We start from the raw sequence: 19,050 nt of genomic DNA, 5'->3' as shown, positions 1-19,050 counted from the left end.
TAAGACATTTAGATTTGATTTTTCAACTTTATTTCATCCCGTATTTGGGAAATTTAGTTGGTTGCAGTAGCAAGACAGACACAGAGACACACAAGACATTGTAGACCTAGGTAAATATTAAAACTATTAAAAAAAACTACTAAAACAATGAATATGGAGGTGAAAATTGTTAATAAGGGGGCGACTTATACGCGAGCAATTCCAAAATTCAACAATTTTAAGGCAATTTTAAGGATGTGGGGCAGTTTAGGTGTGATTTAATACGGTAAATCTCAACTAACAGATGTATTAATTTAAAAAACTCATTGAAGCCTTCAGCTTTAATGACTTCAATACATTGGCAAACATTTATGGTCACTACAAGCTAGGCAACGTATTCCTAGCTGCACCATGACAGGAAATGAAAAACGGAAATTGTTGTCAAAATCACTCAAAAAGACAATTTGGTCTTGATTCGGCATGCGTCAATTGAAGGAATGTGTAAAGTTTTAAGAGACATAGACAACAACAAACTAACTTTTTTTTCCTCCTCCTATCGACAACGCAAAACACACCAAAATAAGACATTGGTTAAATTATTGCAAAAATGTAAAAGTCTATGGCTTTGTGGTCTAGTCCAGAACTGTTTTCATCTTCTGTTTAAGTCAACAACTACGTTCATATTCGGCCATGTTCAAAACACACGGTAATAGGTCGGTAAAAATGGCAGCGCCGTCCTACGACAAAACGCGGCCGCTCTTAACGCAGCAAAAGGAACTATGATTTGAAATGGAATTTAACCAATCGTAATATAATAGAATTATATTTTATATATAATTTAGTCATGTACAAAATTGGATTTTAAAAGAAAAATAAAATCATGTAAAAAAAAAACAATTGTAGTGGCCGCAGTTTGGCCACCCCTGATTTAGAAGAAAAGCCTTGACAAAAAGCTGACAAAAATGAGAATGACACCCCTGATTTAAAGGTTTCTAGCATGCAAATTCAACTTTTATAGAAATTTGTATTGGCAGTACAACAGTAATTCTCATCTTATCTCATTTTTTGAGGGTCGCAGAGGGTGCTGGAGCCTATCCCAGCTGATTTTCAGGGCCAGAGGCGGGGGCACAAGGCAACCAATAACAATTGACACTCACACTCATACCTAAAGGCATTTTAGAGTGTCCAATCAGCCCACCATGCATGCTTTTGGAATGTGGCAGGAGACCGGAGTACACGGAGGAAACCCACATAGGCCCTGGGAAAAAATACAAACTCCACACAGGTGGACGTGACCTGGATTTTAACCCAGGAACCCCAGGCAACAGTAATTGTTGATATTATTTATAACAGCTTGAATCTGGGGGTATTGGAGGGAGTATGTAAACATAATCTTTGGTCTCTGTTGTGATGAATTGGACAAATCATGACTAGTTTAACTTGGACACCTACATTGGCACCTCGCTCATTTTTCCCAATGTCAAAACTTAGTATTGATTGTCAATTGGGAGTGTTTGGCGCTTTGGAAAAAGTCTTTGGGCTTGTAAAACCGTGGCAGTGTCACCGCTTCCTGTTTGTCGGTCGGCCCTTAAGGCAAGTCTAAAACATGGCCGCGTGTTTCCCGTTTTTCACCCGGAAGGCACGTGTCCGAAAAACAAGTCTGCCTAGCAACGGAACGGATTGACGGATTAAATGAAATGAAAAAAAAAAAAGGACTGAAGTAGAAAAGGCAGTGTGGAGCCGCCAATTTGGCTAGAACGTCCCTCCCTTTTCTTTCGCTTTTCCCCAAGTGGGTGTGTCTACTTCTTAAACATGTCCTGCAGTGGACCGGGCAGGAATTTGAGGACGGTGTCCAGGATGCTCTCGTCGTCCTCATCCTCGTCGTCCCCACAGCCCCTTGGGATGGCTTTCTTGGGGCGCGTCAGAGAACCCTCGCATGCTTGTTCCATGGCCGCCTTCTCCTCAGCTTCCTTCTCTTCCTTCTTCTTCAAGCCATACTTTCATCAAAAAGAGTTCCAAAAGAGTTAGCGCTGTTTTCCCAACCAATGTGCCGTGAGCAATGCTCAGGTGTGCTGGGAGAAGTTAAAAGGAGTCATACATCGTAATACAATAATACCTCGGCATAAGAGTGCCCCGAAATACGAGCAATTTCAGATCGAATATTTGTCTTGAGATACGAGGCAAATTTTGATATACGAGAGGTTGCTCATAAGAACATCATGGGCACTGTCTCTATGGACAAGGCGTGCAGGTGAGGGAGGGCGACGTACCTTGTCCCGGATGCCTTGCCGGACCTTCTCCCTTTCGGCTTCCATGCGAGCGTGTTTGGCCTTCCGTTCCTCTTCCTGCTGTTTCAGCGCCTCCTGATGCTCCTCCTCCTTTTTGGCCGCGTCGGGGTCCTTCTCCTCCTCGCCGCCCAGCATCTTGCCCATGTCTTTAGTGGCCCCTGAAAACACAGTTTCAATACTAAAATGTTCAACTCGATATCAATTCTCTAAAAATACACGATCCCATTTTCAATATAGTAATACCTTGAGATACGAGCTAAATGTGTTCCGGTACCGAGCTTGTATATCTATTTACTTGTACCTAGCTCAGCCGAGGGAACATTGTTAGGGACCCATACCACTCTGGTCACAATATGTTCCAGCTGCTGCCCTCTGGCAGACGCTACAGGTCTCACAAAACACGGACAAATAGACTTAGGGTTGTTTTTTTTCCCACAGTTATCAAGACTTTGAACTTGCACTAGCACGACACACAATCCCTTCTGTGCAATAATTTTGGGGTGTGCAATAACAATGCAATATCTTAGATTGTGCAATATTTTAGAATTACCTTGCTCGGATGTGACTTTTTAAATTACTTATTTATGTTTTTACTGGGAAAAAGACACTTTGTGGAGTAGCACCATTGATTTCGTTATACGCAGCTGTGTATGATGACAATAAAGGCTTTTGATTGATTTGATTGAGAGAGAGAGAGAGAGAGAGAGAGAGAGAGAGAGAGAGAGAGAGAGAGAGAGAGAGAGAGAGAAAGACCCTGCTATTGATATGACGATGTAGTAACTCAAACGTCATATCAACAGCAGTAGTTGATTGACACGTACCGGAAATAGGAAGATAATGATTACAGCATGCTAAGCTAACATGGCACATCTTCACAGTAATCCCTCGATTATCGCGGTTAACGTAGACCAGAGATGGCCGCAATAAATGAAAAACCGTCACCCCTATTATAAAAAATATAGATATATACGTCTTTTTTTTTTGCTTCAGTGCTGAGTCATAGTAGGAAGCGGAGGACAGGGGAGTGGCTTCCGCTTCCAAATTTCAGTGTAGCTTTTACATTTTTATGAACTTCCAAAAATAACTTAATTTAAAAAAAAATATCCCCCAGAAAGAAAAAACGCAATGTAGTGAAGCCGTGATATTCGAGGGATTACTGTACTCACCACCCAAAGCTTGTTTCATCACAAAGTCCATCTCGGATTTGGGGATTTGTTCAACTTTTTCCTTTCTATATGCCGAACACCAAGTGGCATGTAGCCTTCTATCGAGGATTTGCTTTTCTCCTGATGACCCTGCAAAGAAGAAAAAATCACGGTTTCAAGTCACAATAAAACATAAATTGATCTTTATTTGGTTATGAATTGCCCATCTATGCAAATGTGAAATTTTGAGCGTGCAGGTAAACGCTGAAGCGGCCAGGCCAATCACAAACGCCTTCATCTCGCCCCCTCTTCTCCTCCTCCTCCCACTTTCTGCTGTTTCTCGTTTTAATTTGATCATCCCGAAGGCCGGAAGCTCGGTGACGCGAAATAATCTCATCAGGCCCTCGTAGCAACTCAATTCTTCCGCAGTATTCTTCCTTCCTTTTATTTTCTTTCTTCCCGCATGGCCTTTTGTCCTTTCCATTTCATGGAAGTATAGCAGCTCACTTAAGCATGATGCAGTGGAAACTATGATTTGATAACCTCTTAGGACATGGGTATAAAATGAATATTCCTCAAAGTCTGCATTCTAGTTACGGTTATGTTGCCTGCAAAGAAATATTTAACTCGTTTGGCTGACGTGACACATTATAGAGTCCCTATGTGGTGTTGTTAGGGTCTCATGGCTCCGTCCACTCCTGCACGTCTTGTGTTTTTGCTGCTTTCTGTCTTGATGATTTGATTTGGTGATTCTCGGTGATCCCATTTACTTTGATTTGTTTTGTGCTTTTGCTTTGTTGTTCTGTCTAATAACCGTTGCTACTGCCACAATGAAATTACCCGAATACGGGATGAATAAAGTTATCCAATTCAATCCAATCCAAATTTGTTGTGTGTATTTTACTCATTGGTCTGGCTTTTGTTCGTATTTGTTGTTTATGAAAGAAAAAGATAATAATAACATTGTAAAAGGCACCTTTTCCCTGTTTCTTTCTTCACACTATCCACTCTTATGCACTTTTCTGTTTGTGTTCCTTTGGTTTTTCCTTTAATTCTGCTATTTTTTTCCTTTCAAAAGCCACACATCCACTGTCCCGGAGCAACCTCAGATGGACACAAATGAAAAATCAATACTGTGCGGTGGGTGAGCAAGTAGACGGAGACAGATTAGCGGGACAGGAATGACAGCCCATCAATATAGTCTTCCTTATATTAGACGTCCAATCCGTTTGAAGTGAAACATTCATTCAATCAATTCATAGGAGACAGTCATTTGGAAATCTATTGTCCAAAATACTAGTAAAAGAGTAAAGTTTTGGAAAAAGACAATTAGGTCGCTATGGAAACGCCATCCAGCCAACATTGGATTCATAATTCAAAAAGAAAACCAGTTGCAGATGAATTATTGACGAGTTGCTCGAGGCGTGGGGTCCAAATCATATATTTTATGTATTATGGACGCAGTGTTTTATTCACGTGACGAATGCTCACGAATGATTGGAGGGGGGTGGTGGGAGGGAGGAGTCAGATTACTAACATGTGCGACTGATTGACATGAAATCTATTTCAACCTGGGATGCTGGCAACAATTGCTTGTTCTTTTTTAAAAAAAACAATTTATTGCATTTATTTTCCCATTTTTCTGGCCTTGTTATTGTTTTAGCGACACAATCTTTCGATTAAAGATGAACGTCACACTAACATTGTAAAATCAGCTTTTCATAAAAACTACATTTTAGGAATTTATTTGAAAGACATTATCAAGCAGCCACTTTAGTGAAACTAACAGCTTTTACAAATGCAAAAAAATGGATGAAATAAAGATAGGTGGATGCTCAAGTGGAAAAAGGGGGACAAAAAAGTATTCTATAGTAGAAATTCAACGTAAAGAGAAAAATACAAGAGAAAAAAAGGCTGTGGGGAAATGTAAAGAAAAAAAGAACGAGAAAAAAACGGAAATGTTTCTCACACAGATTGGAAGTGGTCATTTTCCGTCGAGGCGAACTTTGATACCCGGCAACAGATGCCAGATGCCGTTCCCGTGGCAACCTAGCGGCACCGCCGCTGTGTTTACGCAAAAAGCTGTTAAAGGCTAATCCAAGGGACTTTGAAGAACACTGATGTTTTTGACAGGAAAATGCCTTTTCTCTACAAGTAACTCCAGCTCATTCAAATCAGCTTTTAATCGCCACGCCAAAATAAATCTTAGATGAATTATTTTTGACTTTTTTTAATGGACTGGTCCAGACCACCACTGCACACGCAAACTCACTTACTTGCCACTTGAGCCTCATCGATAAAAGATGACCGTGTGAATTTTTCATGTGTTTGTGTGGCGGCAAGAAAACGACAACAACAACTCTAAAGCAGTGACGATAATTCAAGTGTCTTCAAACTACGGCCCGCGGGCTAAATGCCGTCATTTGGATTGGCCCACAGAAAATGATGAACGTATCATTGTGTGTACAAGAAACTTGAGTTTGGCCAACATTGTTTTGCACTTCTTATCTTGACCACTAGATGGAGTTAGCCCAGGTGCTTTAGACCAAGGGTGTCAATCTCATTTTTTTTCATTCGGAGGGCCGTTATGTCTGCCAACTAAGATGCCACAATTAATTGATTATAGAATTGACAACTTTTCAAATAGTTGACAAATTAATGATGGACTTTAGAAATTGTCCATATCTTCTTTTTGGAACTCAGAATACCATATATTCAGTTGCATTTATAATCATTTCATCTCATTTTCTGAACCGCTTTATCCTCATTAGGGTTGCGGGGGGTCCTGGAGCCTATCCCGGCTGACTTGGTGCCAGATGTGGGAAACACCCTGAATCAGTGGCCAGTCAATCACATGGCACAAGGAGACAATCAACCATTCGCACTCACAGCCATACCTAGGGGCAATTCAGAGTGTCCAATCAACCAACCATGCATCTTTTTGGAATGTGGAAACCGGGGAACCTAGTGGAAACCCACACAGGCTCGGGGAGAACATACACACTCCACACAGATAAACATGGATTGGAACCCAGGACCCTAGAGCTATGAGGCCGACACGCTAACCACTCGCGCCACCGGGCCACCCGAAATATTATGCCTAATTAATTAATTGATTAGCTACCCGATCATTTTGTTCAACAGACTTTTTTAGGGAGGTTTCTTCATGACAGACCCATCTATCAAATTCCATGCTCCCAAGTCAAACACGCTTTAAAAAAAATCCATAAATGACAAAATATCTAAATTCACAAGACTTTCAAACGAGCTTGATGGGCTGATTTCTTCCTCCCACATTAAAAAAAAATCTGAGACTTGGACTTCCTGAAAATGTGTATTTTGCTAGGCAAAAAATGAATACATTTATAGATAAACGCCAGCATGTACATGCCCCCAAGTAAATCCCAGACAATATGGATACAAATGTGTTGAAAGCCCCCCACATGCAGGCAAAGACCATCCTGAAACCCACACACGCCTTATCAAAGCTGCAATCTTCATCAACCCCGCAAATCCTCTTCTTGCAGGCACTTGCAAGCATCGGAGGATAACGATGATGAAGAAGACGCCCGAGCCTTCTAAAACCCCCACCCCTTAAATGTTCAATTGTTTCTTTTTTTTCTAGGGGGGAAAAAAGAGCCGCAATGGAGAAAGGCAAACGTGCGTGCGTTTCTACTAACCTGGCGCGGCTGCTGCAGAAGGATGGATGTGTCCGATGTTCAGGCGAGCCCCCAACCCTCCTATAGACCCTCGCCCACATCGAGCGACACGCCTTTTGTCTCTCAACCCGCCCCCTCCGGACCTTCATTACTTCACAGGAGCACCAGCATATGGACCCACTCGCTCACTCACTCTGCCTGTGTGCGTGTGGGCGTGGGTGTGCGTGTGCGTGCATGCGTGCGTGCGTGTGTGCGTGTACGTGTGTGTGCGTGTGTGTGTGTGTGTGTGTGTGTGTGTGTGTGTGTGTGTGTGTGTGTGTGCACATCCACAGGAAAATACCCTTCCCACAAGACTAAAACGTTTAATTCTTCCACAAAATGCACCAAATCATTTTTATATTAAATATTCATTCATTCCATCCTTCCTTCCATCCACCCATCCATCCATCCATCCATCCCTCACCCACTCATTCTTTCGTTCATTCATTAATTTGTTCATTCATTCATTTTTTTCATCCATCCATCGCTCCTCACATCCATTCCTCACTTGCTGGCTCGCCCACTTGTTAACTCACTCACTAGTTCACTCATTCACTCACTCGCTCACTAGTTCACTCATTCACTCACTCACCAGTTCACTCGTTCAATCGCTCACTCATTCATTTGTTCTCTTGTTAATTTGTTCAGTTGTTAATTCGTTCGTTTGTTCATTTATTCATTCGTCCATTTGTTCATTCGTCCATTTGTTCATTCATTCATTTGTTTATTCATTCATTGGTTCATTCGTTCATTCATCCATTTGTTCATTTTTTTCATTTGTTCATTTGTTCATTCATTCATTTTCTGAAATGCTTTATCCTCATTAGAGTAATGTGGGGTGCTGGAGCTTACCCCAACTGACTTCGGACAAGAGACAGGGAACACCCCAAATCGGTGGCCAGTTGTTTTGATTACATGGAAAAAAAAACATCTAATACATTAGACTTATGCAATTACATGCTTTTGACAAAAGAAGAAAAAACTGAAAAAGTTAATAAAGAATCCTGATCCAACTTTTCTCAGTAAGTTGTTTCGGGTTGACAGCACATTTAGGGCTAAAATAGTGCTCAGAACAAAACTGAAAATAACATGACTAATATGTAGTATATCATTTATTTAGTGGACTAATCCCTAAAAAATATTAATTGCTGAATTAGATATGAAAATAATTCTTGGGTGTGTTTATACACAGACAAAACCACACAAGGCAGCTGCTGGCGTCTGAAAGACACACCAGCTGAACAAACGGCACTGTTGACATTGTGTTTGCACCGCACTTTAACACACACCCTCAATTTAATTTTCTGTCAATCGTGCAAAAAAAATACAATGATTAGGGGTGTGCCAAACAGGATAAAAAAAATTTGTCCACTCATTTTCTGTCCCGCTTATCTTCTCAAGGGACACAGGGGGTGCTGGAGCCTCTCCAAGCCAACTACGGCAGCAGGCAGGGAACACCCTGAATTTTTTTGTCAAATAATCGCAGGGCTATGGGCAATTTCATCTCACATTATCGGTAAGCCCCTTTATCACATTCAGAGGCCCTGATTACAAGGACGTGCAAACTCTAAAGGGAAGGATGGATTACACAATTGGGACGTCAGTTTTCAAAAACATGTTCACAATCTCATCACTATAGTCAAAACAGAAGGCACAAGGACTCCAAGACACCGCCAATCATTTTGTTTTGAATAACAAAATGTCCTTCATTGGTTGCAACAAATAAAATGATTGCAAATGTGTGTCTAAAATAAGAATGTGTGATAAATGGTATGTGCATAACTCCTACAATAATGTTGTGCCTAGGTCTTGTATATGAATTTTACATAATACATTTGTATTACTCTACTTAGACATGCTTATACATACAACATTTTCAAGTTAGGAAAACGTTTGGCATGTAAGTTGCAAAATACAAAAACAAGATCTAATTGACTAAACCCTAACCCAAACACATATATATTCCTTTAGCCATTTTAATTTGAAATTGTCATCGAAGCTTTGAGTCTTGATTGACAATCTCCCGCTAAAGTGGTACCTCTACATACAAGCTTAATCCATTCCAGGATTGAGCTCGTATGTTGATCTTCTCGAGTGAATATTTCGAACGAAAAACCAATTAATTAGTTCCAACCCTCTGAAAAAACACCCATAAAACAGCATATTAGATTGGAAAAACATTCTTATTTGTTCTAACTCGCCATCTATTAACATAGTAACAACTAACTAGTTATCCACGGCAACGCACTCGTAATGGAACAAAAGAAATGAAATTAACTTGTATTAATATATACAGACAATCAAACATAAGTTTAATGTAACTTTGCACAAAACTGAATTCAAATTTATTTAAATTTACTTTTATACCTTCGTTCTCTGGGTTAGCTGTTTGCCACGCCTCCACCCTGGCTTTCGCTATCAATGGGCGGTTTGCTGTTGTATTCCCTTCAAAATATTCCGAAAATGATGCACACAAATGTCCTCACAATAGGATAACGCACACCCCTTAACAACGAGAAGTAGTCTAACAGGCGAAGGTAGGAAAACAACGGAAATGCAACAGCTCTGCCTACCCACGTATTGATTGTGGGTAATGAAGTTGTATTCTGAGAAAGGGTGTCATTGGCTATTGGTGCTGTGTGCACGAGTAAACTTAATTCCCAGAAAGCCCTCTTTTTGCCCATGCATAAGCGTTGTGCGATTTCTGGTCCATGTGTAGGAGAAACTTGTGTGAAAAAATCATTCAGTGCTCGTAGATATCTGTTATACACTAAAGCGACAAAAAAGACGCTACAATGATAAACAGCCTCTCATGTCATGGCCACCTGGCTTTCTCGCATCTCGAAAAATCTCTCGTATCTAGAGCGAATTATTTGCTCAAAATTTTCCTCGTATCTAGAGCAAATTATTTACTGATGATGTGGTTTTGATTCATAGTATCGCAGGAATATCACATCCGATGATTTTTCTTAAGATTTTACCTTCAAAGTAACACATTTTGTACTCCCTATTAAAACCATTTTTATGGAGGTGAAAATTGTCAACAAGTGGGCGGCTTATACATGAGCAATTGTAAAATTAAACAATTTTAAGACAATTTCAAGGGTGCGATGTATACGTGAAGGCAGCTTATATGCGAGAAAATATGGTAAGTGTCCACAGGGGGTCAATTGGAATGAACTCCTGGCACTTGAAGGTTTTTTTCAATTGACCAGGTTAATCGATGAATAGGAAATAAGGCGTAACCATTTCTTGCTCAACTTTCATTACATGGGAGTTTTGGAAGAACCCAAAAGAGGTTGCATGTGAGAGAAATTTATTTCAGAGAATTCATTATTATTATTATAATTATTATTCACACTTGTATACAAGATGCCATTAAATCCAGAGGTCATTGTAATACTTATAACACCAAAAGTCAAACATTTTAAAGACAGCCTATTCAATGTATAAAACAGATGACGTGAGGAGACATTAAGCTTTTCTTTCGAGTAAAAAGTTGGGTAGTTTCACCTCATTTCAAGATTTCTTAACTATACAAGCGCTGACAAAGAACACATTGCATGTTAGTTTTTTGTTTGTTTTTATACATGATTTTATATTGACTAGAGTTTATAGCAATGTCACAAGACAAACAAAATAAATCACAAAGCAAGAGAGGATTTTTCGCCCACACACGCACACAAATACCTATACACAAGATTAAAAAGCATTATAATTCAATTTTTAACAAACTCCTTGACTGCCATTGACAATGACAGATGCCCTTGTTGATTGAAATGAGTTTGTCACTAGTCAACATCCAATTCATATTAAGTGGAAGGTTTGGCAGTGAATGAAACTAATACTTAAAAAAAAATGATTTAAAAATACAATGAAAATTGAGAAAAAACTCGAAAACCCCCCAAAAAACAACAAAAATATAGGGAGTAAAATGTAATTATTTTCAATTAAAAATGTATACATAATGAAATCTGAATTAATTTAAGCCCCCTAATTAATTCAATTTAACTGATAAAATTTTGAAGTTAGGATTTTGTACCTTTGTTATATTTATTTCCATGCAATTTTGTTTTTGGATGTATTTATGTAATCCCCCAATTGTTCTTTGGATATAAGTTTGTTAATTTAAAATTTAGGCATCAGAGGGTTAAATAATGTTAAAGTCTACACACCAAAAACAAATTCACAGTCTAAATAAGGTGAATTTCTCTTTTTATCATAATGAATTTCATATTATAGATAATGTGAATTTTGTCATTAAAAGTGCTCGTTCATTCGCTGCCCACCCACACACTTAAAACGGACGTCCAACACTGTCAATGGCCGAAGAGTTGATATTACTGGATTCCACGATAAAAGGCAAACAAATAGACGGCATTCAAATCAACATGAGAATTTTTTTTTAAAATCCCTTTTCCTCCCCCCCTTGTTTTTTTCAGCTTCAACTGGACTGGCCACAAAACAAAGCCTGTTCCCTTTTACTCTTCCTTCAAAGTTTCCCGTTGGTCCGAAAAACAAACGGCGTGACGACGACGACGATGGCGCCGTCGAGCCATAAACGTGGGATGCGAAAGATGGCACGAGTCGTCGAATAAAACGGAAGAGGTGGCGGCAACGGAGGGTGAACAACTACACGCTTGCCGTTAAACTGGTTAAGTGCACGAAGGGGGGTTAACGGCGTCGGGTCGGCCTCCGGGCATGTCGGCCATCCAGTTTGGTCGGGGGCAGAAATGATGTTGGCACAAAAAAAAAGCATCCCAGCAGACTGCCCCCACCTCAAAAACAACTAGATTTCCAGTGATTTTAGTGTGTGTAGCTATAGATATATTTCTATTCATATAAGGGAGGCTTGTTTCCTTACAAGAGGAGACAGCAATTGCTCTCTGTAGTTTTTTCTCTGTTTCTTTGACCTAAAAAGAATATAGAGACAAGAGATAAGAGAAAATACTAATATAACATACCACAGGTGTGGCTATACTTCTCAACTTGAGAAAAAAAAGGATACTAAACAAGTTTTAATAACAATTGAAAATGAAATGTGATTTTTTTAAAAATATATATTAGACAACCAAGTGTTTTTCTATTGATTGTCATCATTTTAGACAAAAAAAAAAGACCCAAAAATCCACAGTAAGTACAAAAAAAAAAGAAACGATAACATTTTCAACCCCCCAAAAATATGCAATAATAATTTTTTTTCACTATCGGATTTTCAGAAAATCTACTTTTTGGCGACGCAAACAATTTTAACCAAATATTAATCATCATAAATGAATTGCCCTACTGTTTTCCACAGCAGGCAAATGAGTACAACATAAAAATCGAACGGTCAGTGTCAGCCTTGGGAATCAATGGATTGGATATCTAGCGCTGTCAATGGCGGCCAAACCAGTTAAATTTAGTTCGATAAATTATTCCTCCTTCCAAAAGAAAAACTATAAGAATCAGTTGGCTGGGAGAAAAAAGACAAGTTAAACCCTCTTGAAATAGGTGGGTTAGGTTCTCACCATGAGAGTTGGGTTCCGGAAGCGTCTCCCGGGCAACCAGGTGCATGACGGTGGTCCGGCCAGGAGGCAGTTTCAAAGCTGCGAAAAAGACCATTTGAAAATTAACACACAAAACAACAACGAAAAAGGTATCAATGGTCCATTTGTTTGCCAAGACGTTACCTCCGAGTGTGACGTTGCCATGAAGGAAGCGTCCCTGGAAGATGAGGCGCAGAATGCCGGGACTGCTGACTCGCTCCTCTTCCCATCCTGCATAGCACCAGAAAGACAGTTTCCAAAATGACTGCCCATCTATTCGAGGGGACGATCACTCCCCGATTGTGACGGCCGTTTGGAATGTGATATATGTACGTGATAGCTTTAAATGTTAGAAATACATTTCTCTAAACCGGTAGAGCATTTGAAGTATATCCCAATCCATGCAGCGCATGTGTATATAGCTGAAAAGGAAACCGTCAACTGTCAATGGCAGCCAAATGTAGTTTGATGAATGAAAGGAATGATTTGTCGCTCACCCGTGGGCCAGTTTTCAAAGACGTGCTTGGCGATGTCCGTGGCCGAGTCGTTTGGCGAGAAGGTGAAGTCCTGCGTCTTCCCGCTGACCAGAATGAGGCGGAGGTGCACCTGGGGCGGACAAACAAAAACACACTCATGTCCGTTCATTACCCGAGGAAGGTCCCGTGTAACTAGGGGGTGTATAAGAAGGGGGCGGGGCCGGAGGTGCCGCCGTCCTCGCGTCCATCCGCCCTGTTAGCTTAATGCGATAACCGCGGGTGTCCCAGACAGCTCCGACCATCTTATTAAACGTGTGTAGCAAAAGAGTTTGGAGGGGGAGTGTCGATTCAACAAAAAGACTGCAAACATAAAGGGAACCAAAATGCAGGAAAACAGACATTAGTAATTCCAAAACAAGGAAAAGAATGGAGAACTAGTGTTCCCTCAATTACCACAACTTCACTTATCGCAAATTGAGTACTTCCCAATTTTTTTCTGCTAACATTTTTAAAAATAGATATTTTCTAAAGGCCATAAAAATTTTAGAATACACGTTGAATTTCATATGCAGAAGCCACTTCCCTATCTTCCGCTTGCTACTAGGACTCAGCACTGAAGGGGGAAAAAAGGTAATTATAATAGGGGAGATTCTACTTGGCAATTTTTCGATTATCGTGGCCATGTCTGGTCTACATTAATCGTGATATCCGAGGGATTACTGTACATCATTTTAGAGTACCTCACGGAGTACTTTCCAGAATTGGATAGATTAGACTTCACTGAGCCACATTCCATAGTCCTTTGCTTTGTAAAACAAACCATAAAAGTGCAAAACAGTTTTAATCCCATTTCGTTGTTGGCCAGAATGCCTGATTTGCTAAAGAGTGACGTGACGGGCGGACAGCCTTTTTCCGCACTTTTGTGTCCCTCTTCCATTTCATTATTGTGGCGGCCAGTGCTTTAGTTGTTTTTTTTTCTCAATGAAATCGTTTAATCATAAAATGCTTAACTTGTTAACATATGTTGCATAGCAAATGTCTACAACACCAACATTGCCAATATATAAATCCAGATTTTTCCCTGCTCGACCAAGAAGGCAAACATTTGACCGAAGACTGCTTTGACCAATTGACAAATGACACCAATAGGGTTGTTTTATGGGCTAAACTGCAGTCAAATCAACCGGTGTTAGATGTTAGCAAGCGGGCCAAATGTTGTACTTAAATGTCAAAAATGTCACCCAGTTTAAAAGAATTGAATGTCAATCGTAATTCCTTTTGGTTCATCTACATTACTTTTCGGGTACATATGGGTCTAATTTCTGGCTTTTTTTTGGGCCATTTTCAGTACATTTTGGGTCATTTCGGGGTAATTTCCTTCAAATTCTGGCTCATTTCCTGTTGATTTAAGTGCATTCCTGAATTGCTTGTTAATTTTACATGCTTAGGTCACTTTCACTTTATTTTGGGTCAATTTATGATGGCTCTGCAATATTCCCAGGTCACTTCCAGTGAATTTCAGGTATTTTTTTAAAGAATTTTTAGTCAAAAATTACCAACAGTAAAGAAACATAAATGAGATAGTATCGAAATTGTTATTGGGCATTTCTTATTAGAGTTGGGTATTAAGTAAAAAGTTTTAGTATTGTGGAAGCAGTACCAGTGATGTCGTGATTAAATTATCAGTATCAGTACTGGATACAGCTATTTTTGGAGTATCGAATGTGGTCCAAAGATTGGATCTGATCCAATAGTCATGTGTTTTCAGTACCATAGCGTTTTTCGGCTGCTATAAATCAAAGTATAAATCAAACATGTCGCCTAAGTGTGTCTACTTTCTCTTTAGAAACTAAACCATAGAAGCAGAAAATCTTATTATAGTTGTAAACATATCATTTTCTGAGGAGGTACAGTATGGATCACTTTAATAATTATTTGAAAGATTTATCATGTAAATAGGCTTTGGACCTGGAAGGGATCAACAAAGTATATCTTGAAAAAAATGGGATCGAAGTGATAAAAATCTATATCAGAACAGACCTAAACAGTATTGTTATTGGCTTTGAGTCAACGGGGCTTGACAAGTCCTGTTTCGACAAGAACCCTTCCAATTCTGACAGATTGGGAGGTCAATGGCTTTCAACGGCAGCAATTTATTGAGCCGAATCTCTCCTGGCGCATTTTGTGAAGGACATGAGGTGAGAACAAAGCGACTTAACCAAGTGTGACGCGGGCAGGCAATCCCGCTCTCTGATCTGTTTACAAACACTCTTGGCCGGCCCCCTTTCTGAACCCAGTAACCCCCTAACGGGGTCGCGTCATATTAATGAGCTTCTCCCGCCGCCCATTTCATCCCCCGTCAAATGAAATGCGAGCTCTGATTTGCCCCGTTTCCCTTGGCAACACAACCCGCGTCCTTAGTCGCTCCAATCCGAAAGCTCGCCGGCGTCAAATCCTTCAAATGCTGTTGCAAACGACTTTTTGTTGTTTTTATCACGATAATGACAGGCTCTCAAAGGATTAGTCGCTCTTGATAGCCTTACATTTTTCCTGGAATAAAAAAAAAAAAACACTACAAGAGAGCTGAGTAAATGACACACAATACTATCATATACAATCAATATTATATTTGCTGCCAATACTCTATCGAATACTACATAAATAAAAACCCATATTAAATGCTATTTAGTTATTATTTTTTTTTTTATATGTTTTTGTTTTCTCAATGGTTGGTGATTATTTTTATGAAAAATAAAATTGACCTAAAATAGAAAGGAAAACACTCAGGAATACCCTAAAATAATCAGAAATGGCTCCGGAAAGGCCCCAAAATGTGAATTATTTCTCAAGTTTTCATCATTATTTTGACCAAAATAAAATTATAGTTTACTCGAAAACCAATAGGATATGCCCCAAAAGGTCCCGTAAGTGGCCTAAAACCACAATGCACCAATATCAAGACTCAAGCCATTTTCTATAATAGATAAACAAATATTATCATTTTATTTACTGTTTTGGCATTTCTCCATTCATTCATTCTCTGAACCACTTTATCCTCATTAGGGTTGCGGGGGTTCTGGAGCCTAGCCCAGCTGACTCTGGGCCAGAGGCGGGGGGACATCAGTAGCCAGCCAATTGCGGGGCACAACCATTAACGCCCACACTCATATTTGGGGGCAATTTAGAGTGTCCAATCAGCCTACCAGGCATGTTTTTGGAATGTGGGAGGAAACCGGAGAAGTACCCGCAAGAAATCCACGAAGGCCAGGGGAGAACATGAAAACTCCACGCAGGTGGATCGACCTGGAATCAAATCCAGGGCCCCAGAGCTTTGAGGTCGACGCGCAAACCACCCAAGCTGCTTTCCAAGGTGGTCATTAATTTTGACAAAAAATAAATCTTCAAATTGCCCCAAAACTAAAAAAGTGACCCAAACTTTACAAACAATGCCGCAAAATATTAAGAAAGTGATCAAAATCAACAGTTAGGGACAGGTAGATGTTCCCAAACCAACAAGAACTGACCTGCAAAGACCCAATATCAACAGTAAATAATCCAAAATGCACATGATCCTCGAAAAAGTGAATAGTGAGTAAGTACCCTACAAAACTAACAAGGGAGTGACCATGAATTGAATTATTCCATTCAAGTGAAAGCTGATAGACACCCAAATCATTTAAAAGACACAGAATGGCTGTTAATGCTGGTTTTGACTGAGAAAGAACATTCAACCGGACCTCTGAGTCAAATGAATTGGACGTCTAGGCCCTCGTGCATCATCACTCACTGCTGTTAGAAATAGATAGGATTAAGAAGCGGTCGGGGTACAATCAATGAGCGCCTCAACCTTAAAAAGAAAAGTAGGGCAGCCCAGATTAGACAGATGGCGTTGATGGGAGCAACAGTCAGTATCTCAGCTAAATGATTATGGACATGGGTTAATCGGTTACCCGTTGAAACTGTAACCACCTACCAATACACAGACCGATCACTTTATTGGGTCAGCCGCCTCCTAAAGTAATAGTAAGTTGCCACGCATGTTGTTGTTGTTCTTATAGACGCAAAACTTGAAGCGCTGCTCCATCATTTGTGAACCCATCATCTTTAAACTTGGTAGCTATGTAGCGTAACCAACATCCATTGTTTCTTTGAGCTCGAATTCGGGATTTTTTTTGTATCATAGCTGATTAATAAATACAGATTTAAATTTACGAATTAATTAGTAGAGGGCGGCTTGACTCGAGCCCAAAAAGCATGTAATATATATTATAAGGATGTCCCTGTCAATACCAAGTCCCTATCCCATACCTCGGATATGTATTAAGAGAAAATAAAATAGGGATACATTTTGTTATGCAATTTAGCACTCTTAAATGATCTCTGTTAACTTTCCACCCACGACAGCTATCAGAAAGATTGTCCTCTGATACTGTTTATTTCCACTTAATGATGTCGGGTAGTATATATATTTTTTAAAAAGCTAGTTTGTTCATTTTAACAATTTGCCTTTTCTACTAGAGTGGTACATAAACTAAACAACAATGGAGATTGGAGTTCTATACAATGCTATGTTGTTTTGAATGCATAATTTGAACTTTGTTAGATGTGTTTACGTGGATGTTTTTGTGTGCTTTGTCTGTTGCCTAACATTAACCCCCTCATACTTATGCACCTGCACAAGAATGTTTGTTATTCATTTTAGTACATTAATGAATCATTTTCGCTCACTTTTGTGTTTCTCACTTCTTTCATACAAAATTGGGACAACGGTCATTTTAAAGGGTTTAGTTGGTAGTTTATTTTGGGAGGGTGGAATAAATGAGAATTTATATATAAAATACCACTCTAGTTAGGAAAAAAATCCAAGTTATAAAATAAGCTCTGGAACCAATTAAGTTCATAAGTAGAGGTACCACCACAGGTATTCTGCAATCATACCAAACCCGAAAAGAATAACCTTAAGTCGATCTTTTACCATCCTTGAGAATTCTGCGATGGCCCGATTTCAGATCACGTGCTCGGGTCGGGGACCTCCCTGGACGAAAACAAGGCAGACGAGATGGATTTTAACTCACCATGTCGAGGTCCCGGTGGCTGCTCATGGCTCAGCAAGAAGTCGAGCGTCGAGGTGCGGCAGGACGGGCGTTTTGAATTCAGGCTGCGGCAGACGGGGCCAGAGCCCTGGCGGCCCAGACTACAGGACGACGTGAGCTTTTACAAGCGCCACAACTGCACGACATCAATTAAGTGGATGGCACCGAACTTTTCCTAGAAATGACACCAAAACGTCAGTGTGTTCCCAACACCTCCATTTTAGCAGCAGGCTAATAACATCAGGGAAATCGCGGACGGAATCGATCTGGCGAATCTAACTAATTGACTTAAATAAACGGGATGACAAGAGAAAAGCTTTATGGCATTAGATGTAAAAGACAACAGCATTTCCTGACCAAATGGGAAAACAGAGGAAAGGGGGTGTTCTTGCGCTAAGGGTTAGCTTCTAGCTTCCACCGCTAGCCGACGGGAATGCTCGAAATGGACGCCATCCGCGCGCTTGATGTCGATCTCACCTGTATTTGACGACGAAGCTCAAAGTGCGCGTTCAGCAGCGCGCAAGAACATCGACTAGTGTGTCTTTGGCCAACGCCAATGTCGAAGGCTGGCTACCGCGGAGAAGCTCCGCTAATGGACGGGAAGACGCCGGATGTCAGCTGATTGTAAACACACAAACCAGCCGCGGGGCATGCTGGGAAATGAAGTTATAACACCACGTCTCATATTTTAACAGCATTCAGGAGGAAGGTTGTCATGAACCCTTTATGCACTATAATAAATCATTGGCTGCCATTTTATGGCAGTAACACCACGATTAGTTCTCTAATGGATTACTAAAACATTACATCATCTATTTTGATAGTCAACAAAATGCTGTGGCG

At 40.1% G+C, this 19,050-nt stretch overlaps 2 protein-coding genes across 2 annotated transcripts; both read right to left on the bottom strand.

Moving 5' to 3' along the window:
• Positions 1 to 13: 13 nt before the first annotated feature.
• On the bottom strand, positions 14 to 7,250 carry LOC144207944 (complexin-2). The gene is made up of 4 exons (XM_077733631.1): positions 7,093 to 7,250; positions 3,434 to 3,562; positions 2,250 to 2,425; positions 14 to 1,976 (listed from the first exon to the last, which is right to left on the bottom strand). The coding sequence occupies exons 2-4, from the start codon at positions 3,462 to 3,464 to the stop codon at positions 1,779 to 1,781; spliced, it is 405 nt and encodes a 134-aa protein (XP_077589757.1). The 5' UTR covers positions 3,465 to 3,562; positions 7,093 to 7,250; the 3' UTR covers positions 14 to 1,778.
• A 4,071-nt stretch (positions 7,251 to 11,321) lies between these two features.
• ubl3b (ubiquitin-like 3b) lies at positions 11,322 to 18,852 on the bottom strand. The gene is made up of 6 exons (XM_077733233.1): positions 18,685 to 18,852; positions 18,190 to 18,382; positions 13,136 to 13,244; positions 12,783 to 12,869; positions 12,621 to 12,698; positions 11,322 to 12,023 (listed from the first exon to the last, which is right to left on the bottom strand). Exons 2-6 carry the CDS (start codon positions 18,214 to 18,216, stop codon positions 11,971 to 11,973), a joined length of 354 nt encoding a protein of 117 aa, XP_077589359.1. The 5' UTR covers positions 18,217 to 18,382; positions 18,685 to 18,852; the 3' UTR covers positions 11,322 to 11,970.
• Positions 18,853 to 19,050: the final 198 nt, after the last annotated feature.

This window comes from Stigmatopora nigra, chromosome 14 (assembly GCF_051989575.1).
Source record: "Stigmatopora nigra isolate UIUO_SnigA chromosome 14, RoL_Snig_1.1, whole genome shotgun sequence".
Taxonomy (NCBI): Eukaryota; Metazoa; Chordata; class Actinopteri; order Syngnathiformes; family Syngnathidae; genus Stigmatopora; species Stigmatopora nigra.
This window is presented reverse-complemented; position numbering and strand designations above follow the sequence as displayed.